The sequence below is a fragment of the Sporobolomyces salmoneus genome, assembly GCF_050403485.1.
Source record: "Sporobolomyces salmoneus JCM6883 DNA, S_salmoneus_JCM6883_v1_ctg103, whole genome shotgun sequence".
In the NCBI taxonomy this organism is placed as follows: Eukaryota; Fungi; Basidiomycota; class Microbotryomycetes; order Sporidiobolales; family Sporidiobolaceae; genus Sporobolomyces; species Sporobolomyces salmoneus.
Window position 1 is genome coordinate 23,369 of NW_027481060.1, and position 8,158 is coordinate 31,526.

The following is an 8,158-nucleotide window of genomic DNA, read 5'->3' on the forward strand; positions in this document are numbered from 1 at the left end:
ACATTGTCCGTCTTCTGCGTACGAGTCTCCAGCCCGAATGCGAGGTCTCGTATGATTGCAGAGGATCTCTACCATTTGACTGCGAGACCGTTGATCTCCTCGCTTTCGACCGCCCTATAACTTGTCCTCATGAATTCGGTCCTTTGACGTTGCCTGTCTTCCGCTCCATCGACGAGTTGTTCGAGAATCCGTCTCATAGCCTCTTCTTCCTTGCGAGTCGGTTGAGCGAGGATGTAGGGAACAATCGAAGGGTCGAGCTGAGCGAGGTCGCTTCGAAACTCTTCCTCCATTCTTGAGGCTTCGTCTTCCCTCGTTCCGTCGCCCCAGTACCGCCGTTCAACCTCTTTCACCCAATCTTTCGAACTGAGAACTCGATCTTCCTCTTGCTCATCCATGACCATTTTCACCTCTCCTTCCATAATCTCTGCTTTCTCCTGTTCCATCACGTCCGGCATACCCTCGTGGTCGACTCGTCCGACGTATTCTCCTCCCTCTCCCGAGTTTCCCCAACTCCTTCGTCGTTTCCTCTGTCGCAGGGATTCTTTCGGCGGTGCGACTTGACCTCCTCCGTTCACGCAGCCCGAAGGACAAGCCATGACTTCGATGAATTCGATCTCCTTTTCCTTCCCCTTCGAAGCTGTTGCTCCACCCAGTCTCGCCGCCCTTTTCGCGTTCGCCGCTGCCAACGCCGCACTAGCTTTACTCGGAGCTTTCCCTGCCGCGCCTCGAGTAACACTGATCCCCGCATCTTTCCCAATCTTCCTCACGACGTTTTGCAGATTCCTAAATCCGTAACATTTCGCCGCTTTACCGACAATTTCCTTTTCGCCGTTCGAGTCTCGTTGCGACAAGGTGTATTCGATATAGTCTTCGTTTCGAACAGTCTTTGTCGTGAGAGAAAGGTCGGACCAGGTCGAACGAGGGAGAGACGAGATGAGGGAAGAGATGGCGGTTTGAACGTAAGAACCGCTCGAGGTGCCACTCGGAGGAGTGGAAAGATGGGAGAAGGGGAAGTAGTCGAGTTCTTCAGATCCGTCGAAGGGATCCGCAGAGGTCGAAGAAGAAGGTTCGAGAGCGAGTGATCGAAGAGAGAGGGATTTGTCGGAGAGCATTCTTGCGACTTCTCCGGTTGTCAACACGAGATCGACGTCCCTCACTTCGATCTCTTTCCCGTCCTGATCGAGATGCTTCGTCGTGAAATCGGGTCTCGATGCTTCGAGTTTCTTGTCGTAACAAGGCATCACCGCCACGTGATAGATCTCTTTCCCAACTTTCCCCAGCCTCCCTGCAACCAACGAGCTCTTGACCAACACTCCCGAGATCGACTGAGGTGACTTGATAGCCGAGACGAAGGGGAGGAGGTCGCCGTGAGTCTTTTCGGCGTAGCAGATCCAACCTGGACATGCCGACGAGAGAATCGGGAGAGGCGCAGTGGAAGATGTCGAAGGGGTGAGTTTTGTGGGCGGTTCGAGGGCCGTGTGAGGAGCAGACAAAGTCGAGGCGGAAGAAGATGAAGAGGATGCAGCATGGGAGCGTCGTTCAGCGAGTTCAAGTCGAGATTCGAGCAGAGAAAGCGCTCGAGGAAAAGTCGTGTCAAAGACAAGTCTACTCGGTACGGATGAGTCAGTCGTCGATCCGAGACAGGCGATCAAAAGACTGACCGGAAACCCAGATGCTCCTTGAAGAATCGTCTCAGTCCTCGCATCGTCGTTGTGAGTGTGAGATCGTATAGAGCGGCGAGGGAAGCGACCGATTGAGGGGAGATGGATACGATCGGAGTGAGCTCCTGTTGAGATAAATCGTCAGTTTTGGGGCCAGAAGTAGCTTGTCGCCGAGGAAAACGATGTCTCACGGGTTGTTCCGTCAACACTCGATACACTTCCTCGTGAGACTGCATCGTGACGAGCACTGACTCGGCAGAAGTGATACATCCCCTGTTGAACGCAAGGGAATCAGTCAAATTTCGCAAAGATTCCAGAATTTCAATTCTGAAAACGCACGAGCAAGCGAGACAATCGTTGAGGGTAATCTCTGCCTTTTTCAGCTTCTTCCCCTTTTCTCCATCTACTCCTCGTTCGTAGAAGCCCGAATCATCCCCGATCACGATCTCCGTCTGTAGCAGAGGATGAGTAGGGTCAGATATTGCGAACAAGCGAACGACAAAGCACGAATAGCTTACAGCGGCTGCCGCGGCGGGCTTATCGAGTGAAGGGGTCGAAGGAGTCGAGTCTTCGTCGGGGACGTAGGTGACAGGTTTAATGCAAGCTTGAGACGGAGCGAGATAATCTGACAAGTCCGTCAAAGTCTACATACGATCATGCCGAAGAGGTCAGCTTCCGTTCGAGCATACACCCATGCCTGAGAACTCTGTTCGCAAGTCACTACCGCCGCGTGTATCTTCACGAGCTGGCGAATGAGTAATGATGCAATTCCCATCCTCCGTGCTCCTTTCCTTTGCGACCGCCTTTGATTGTCCGGCCTACAGAGGTAATCACGAGAGATGACGTACCAGCCCCGACGATAACGACATGCTTCAGTGGTCCGACGCGGAGGAGATCGCAAAAATTGATGAGGTGAGCGGATGAGGCGAGACCTTTAGATAAAGGCGCGCTTGCAAGTGGAGTCTTCGATGAGTGTATCGAGCCTTAGCGTGAGACGAAAGTGGCGAACAAGATAGGTTGAAGCGAGAGAGTTGAGCGATAAGAGATCAAAACTTTCGTCTCCGGCTTGCAATCTCCTTCTCGATCACGTGCTGTTTCTCAACGGGGAGGACACTCTGTTCACGCAATGTGATTCTCAGAAGTGGAAGTCTTGCTGGAAGTATGCCAGGGAAAGGATGGGAAAAAAAGATTATCAAAAGAAACTCCCCTGTGCGAAGCAGGGCGAATGAGCGAATTGGGATCGGAAGAGGAAGCTACAAAATCATCAAGATGTACATACATAACAACAATCGACAGATCAACAGGCATAAAGGGAAGAGTCGGAACCGAGGATGGTGTAAAACCTCGGGAAAAAGATACAACAGGCTCTCGCTTCTATCTACTCGAGCAACTCTCGCAACTCATCGACTTCCTTAGTCGTCCTCTCTCGCACCTTGTCCCTCTTCGCCTCCTCCTTGTCCTCTTCGGTCGGCGGGAATTGACCACTGATTCTTCGTCGTCTGATTCCACCTCCTTCGACAGCAGATTCCGCGACATTTGGCGTAGCGTTGGCGACGATTTGTTTGAACGTGAGGTAAAGTACTTCGGCATCGGAGAGGAGGGTTTGGAGATCGAGAGTACCGGAAAGTTCGACAGTGTATTTGAGGATCTGAGCGAGCAGCGAGAGAGCTTCAGTTAGCCCGCAAGATATGTACAAGACGAGAAGAGGGAGACTGACCTCGTCGAACTCTCGTAGGTAGCGAATCATGACTTCTCGGTTCGCTTCGAGGATTGCGAGGGCGAAGAAGAGATGGAATCGTTTGCCGAGATGATCCGTGAAGAAGACTTCCCAGAGCTTGACCGTGTCTTCGAAGGTGAACTCTCGCTTGTAGCAAGTGAGGAGCCATCGGTAAGCGAAAAAGAGGTTGAGCGAATTGGTTTGTTCTGTTTCAATCGGATTCCGTCAGTCGTCGTTTGCGAATCTACGCAGACCTCTGAGAAGCTTACCGAAATGACGGTATAGTCCTCGATCCATGACTCGGATAAGACTCTGTAGTTCGCTCAATTGCTTCTTCATCCCTAATTGATCCATTCGGAAGTTATCCGAGTTTCGCTCCATGACCGTTTCGAAACAGCTATAGGCGAGCCATTGCTCCCCATCGAGCACGACGTAAAGAGGAGAGAAGAGATCTGACATGCCCTGAACGTAAGCTCGAGGAGTCGTTGTCGGGTCGATCGGGGAGGCAGCGGACGGTGCAGATTCAGTCGGAGGAGTTGCGAAAACCCAGGTCATCAAGACATCGTGAGTCGCTCGAACGTGAGGTGTCGATGGAGGATGTGCTCGACCGTCGTCTTCGGGTAGAGGAGCTCCCGGAACTGGATCCGGAGTCGCAAACATTGGATGAGTGCGATCGGTTCTTCGACAATCGATTTCTGATGTCGAGTCAAATCCGTCAGCGAGGTGTCGACACAGACAACAAGGGCAGTCTCGACGCACCGACTCGATGATCCTCTTCGAGGAAACGCTCAGTCTTGTGCAGCTCGTCGTCGTCCATCCAACTCCGTTTCGCCTTTTCGTACTCCGCACTGTACTCAGAGAGAAGATTAGCAATATAGTCGCATGACAGAATAGCGAGAACAAAGCTCACCTCTTTTGCTCTGCAACCTGTTTCCTCTCCTCTTTCGTACTTTCCCACCCGTAAACTCCGAGCAGGAACGGCCAAACCTCCTTCCGACAGTCGTCGTCGACGAGACCTCGCTGAAAGATTCTTCGTTTCGCTTCAGGTTCCGAGACGAGTAATTGACCAGTCGAAGGATTGAACCAAGCGTGCCATTCCTCGAGAGAGATCGGAGTCTTCGGCGCACGAGTCGTTCGAGCTCTGGCGATATGATACGTTTTCTGTTGTCAGAAGGTATCGTTAGTGTTAGAAATGGAGGAAACCCGAGAAAGAACGCGGGAACGAACTGATAAAACTTCAAAGACTCCAGTTTCACCCAACTCGTCCTCGAGCAAACTCGAATCATCAACTCCGTATTCTGCCTTTCTCGCTCTCTCTCCCTCTTCCGCTACAATTCTAGCCCACTTCGCAAGGTATACTCTCGCTCCGTCATAAACCTAAAGTTTCAAGAGCGTCAGTGAACCGAAACGACTTCTATCGCGAGGAGAGAAAAGCCTCACACCTACACCCGCAGACTCGGCCAAAGATGCAATCTCGCCCGGAGCGAAAGCGAATTGAGCGATCGGTTTCGGTACGTGTTTCGCGAGCGGTTTTGCAAGTGGATGCGAGAGGACCGTCGACGCGGCTTGTTGAGAATAGTTCCTCGCGCTGTCATATATGCTTGGGAGTCAGCTGGGCTCAGTACGGCGTTCAGGCAAGGGGAAAGGCATACCTCCTTGTGATTCGGCTAAATCCACTGAGAACGCTGAAAGTAAGATTGTCCATCCCTCCAGAGGGTGATCCGCTCCTCGAGGGAGCATCGAGACTGTCGGGCCAGTCATTAGAAGCCGGAGACGACGAGACAGGTGAACTTTGATGTAGGATGCTAGTTTTCGCTTGATCTCGTTGTCGAGCTCCTCTCTGTCCTTCTCCGATACGACCTCGAACTCCCTTGAGAGCTTCGTTCGGTACAGCATCATCGCTGTAAGCTTTCCCGAGGGTGTGAGCTTCGAGGTCGACCGAAGACGGATTGACGAGGTAAACGGTTGGATCCAACTCGGAGCGCAAGAGTCGAACTTGGGCTTTGATCTGCGAGAGGAACGCTTCACCTCCCCAAGAAGGAGCTAAGGGCATCGGCCCTCGAGTTCGACCTCCTCCGACGCCGAGAGCTTGAGCGCGACGATCTTGATCGAGAACGGTTGATTTCGATTCGTCGTCGTGGAAGTGCAAGGTGGGAAGAGTGGCACCTCCGTAGAGAGAGATAATTATTGTACCGACCCAAGAAGTGAGTGTAGGAGGTTGCACTTGAAGAGAATAAAGCGAGGTGAGAGGGTGAGAAAAGGCGTGAGCTGAAGGAGAATTCGAGGGGAAGGCAGGCGAGGTCGAAGAGGATTCGGGGAAAGGAGGAGCAAGGTGAACGAGTATGTCACGTTCGTTCTCTACTCGAGCGCAAGGTAGTGGGTCAGTCAAGCACGAGAGTGAGGAAGGGAGGATGGGAAGTTTGACAGGCTTACGAGAGCTTAGCTCGACCAAGACGTAGGCATCGAAATCACTCGTTCCTTGCACCAACTGTTCGGGAATCCAGCTAACAAAATGATTCCATCGAGTCTGATCTCCTGCGAGAGAGGATCCTTCGTCCTCCTTGATTCTCACGACCGACAAGAACCCTGGTAGCTTGTCTTTGCCGTAAGCGTTAGGGTGTAGATACACGGCGGATTTACTCCATAGCAGTTCTGCTAGTCGACCTTGACCTTGATCCGACTGCGAGGCGGTGTTGAAGAGAGACTGCGATGACGAAGAAGAAAGAGGGTCGAGAGAGAGGTTTGACAGGTTCGAAGTGGTCTGAGCAGTCGATTGTTCTGGTTGAGGATCGTTGTACACCTCTACGAGATCGTCAGACTGTCGAGAGAGTGTGTCAGTCGCGAAAGGAGATGAAGGAAGTGGGGAAGAGAAGAGGGCTCACGGAACGGCTGCTGAGATTGGTCCAGGTACTTTCGGGCGGTGTGTTCGGTCCTCCTCCCATCATTGAAGTTCGGGGTCGGTTGCGAGAGGAAGAGCGGGAATCTCGAAGCGGAACTCCTTTCTCTTCCCTTCCTCTCACTCACTTTTCCCGAAATGGAACGGCTCCCGTTTGAGCTATTGAATCACATTGTCTGTAAGTTCAGCACACCTGCTCTCACGTTAGGCCCCTTCATGACGCTAACGCTTCTTCCTCTCCCTGTTTCTCCAGTTTGCATCTCCCTTGAACCCGAAACGCTACTCCGCGACAGAGTTCCCTTTCATATCTCTCTCGAACGAACAAGCCTCTTCTCCCGCAGCCGAACCGGTCCTCTATCGCGATCCAGTCTTGTTGAGCGACTGGAGGGCGAACTATGAGAAAACGCTCGGAAACCGGGTCAACCCCTGGTTGTTGAAGAGTTCTGGACAAGTCGACAAGCAATGGTGGATGCCAAAGAGCGTGGGCTACCTTCCTGTCTGCGTTTTGGAGGTTAAGGTGCTGACGTAGTCGCTTTCTGCATTGTAGCTCGGTTTTGACTACGCGAAACCGACAAAGAAGAATGCCGGGAACTCGATCTCTAACTACGGATTTCGTCGTTCCCCTTCTTTCCTCGCTTGCCGTCAGCCCCTCGTTTGGTCCAATCTCACTTCCCTTCACGCATCTAGATTCGCCCAGATCGAAACAGGATTCCTGGCCAACCTGTTAGGCCCCGGTCAGCAATCGAGGCACACACTCCAATCGCTGTACCTTGACGGATCACTTTACCACCACGCCTTGCCTTTCCTGTTCGACGCCACCAACTTCGTCAGAGCAGGAGCCTTCCTGGAAACTGACTGGCCGTCGGACGATGACAACGAATTTGCAGAAGACTGGGAGAGACACGAAGCAGGGCAATCTGAAGAGGAAGCGTGGGGATGGGGGGAAGCGTCGCCGAAATTGATTCAATCAGCGCGAACCGACTACGAAATTTGGAGCCAGCATTACAACTTTGACAAGTACAATGAACTCAATTACTTCGTGAATCAAGCTCAGATCCATTCACGACCTCCTTCGCCTTACCCGTTCTCAGCCCTTACAGACCTCCACTTGAACTACTCCGGCAGCCTCAACCATATGCTCATCTTCTACACTCCTTCCTTCCCTGTCCTTCGTATCCTCATGCTCTATGGCTCAGGGATCCTACGACCGGGATCCGAAACAGTGGACTGGGCAACCGTTCGCTATTCCATCACTCGGTGAGTATCTCTTTTCTCTGGCTTGTTCACGCATGGAGCACTTTTTGACGCTGTCTGTTGTATGAGGGTCCAGGGAGAAAGGCAGAGGTTACGATTACAAAAAGGAAAACGGTCGACGTTCGCGTTTCCAACCCCTCTCGGAGGAAGAAATTCTCGCTTATCCTCTCAAGCCCTACCGAGGGCCGAATCTGCTCAAGTTGAAACTGCGTTAGAGCTGTTCGTTTTCACGCGAAGGGAGCTCGGAGCAACAGATGAAGTAAAATCATGTGATTTACGGTTTGTCGAAGTTTGGCGTTTTGTAATTCACTTCTGTCAGTTCTCATCTGCCGGTGCGACATGAGACAGTCTGACGTCGTCACTCATGGTGAGTGCTATCCTCAATTCGACAAACGGACTTTCCTCTGCAATTGAACCAACTCGAATAGCGATCAATCCTGAGCTTTGTCTCGGTCCGTTCTCCCAGTTCTCGGTGCTGCCTTCACATTCAGTCTGACACGTAGCCGTCATGTTGCCCCCGTCCTAGGCATGGCGAGAGCAAAGCTCATTCTTCGTTCCTTTTCTCGAGCTTCGCAGAAAGCGTAAGCAACGCACGGCGCGAAGACAACGACTCCGGCACACTCCAGCGAC

General features: G+C 52.2%; 3 protein-coding genes across 3 annotated transcripts; 1 reads left to right on the plus strand and 2 right to left on the minus strand.

Moving 5' to 3' along the window:
* Positions 1 to 68: 68 nt before the first annotated feature.
* On the minus strand, positions 69 to 2,530 carry NAR1 (iron-sulfur cluster assembly protein NAR1; the record flags this gene model as incomplete). Its single annotated transcript, XM_076635465.1, has 6 exons — positions 69 to 1,605; positions 1,662 to 1,786; positions 1,853 to 1,934; positions 2,001 to 2,113; positions 2,180 to 2,305; positions 2,510 to 2,530. The coding sequence occupies 6 exons, from the start codon at positions 2,528 to 2,530 to the stop codon at positions 69 to 71; spliced, it is 2,004 nt and encodes a 667-aa protein (XP_076484559.1).
* Positions 2,531 to 3,039: 509 nt separating this feature from the next.
* Positions 3,040 to 6,320, minus strand: GYP7 (GTPase-activating protein GYP7; the record flags this gene model as incomplete). Its single annotated transcript, XM_076635466.1, has 10 exons — positions 3,040 to 3,309; positions 3,379 to 3,584; positions 3,648 to 4,073; positions 4,138 to 4,226; positions 4,289 to 4,539; positions 4,606 to 4,755; positions 4,819 to 4,966; positions 5,031 to 5,736; positions 5,812 to 6,196; positions 6,261 to 6,320. The coding sequence occupies 10 exons, from the start codon at positions 6,318 to 6,320 to the stop codon at positions 3,040 to 3,042; spliced, it is 2,691 nt and encodes an 896-aa protein (XP_076484560.1).
* A 92-nt stretch (positions 6,321 to 6,412) lies between these two features.
* Positions 6,413 to 7,743, plus strand: JCM6883_001069 (uncharacterized protein; the record flags this gene model as incomplete). Its single annotated transcript, XM_076635467.1, has 4 exons — positions 6,413 to 6,448; positions 6,528 to 6,755; positions 6,822 to 7,531; positions 7,605 to 7,743. 4 exons carry the CDS (start codon positions 6,413 to 6,415, stop codon positions 7,741 to 7,743), a joined length of 1,113 nt encoding a protein of 370 aa, XP_076484561.1.
* Between the last annotated feature and the right edge of the window lie 415 nt (positions 7,744 to 8,158).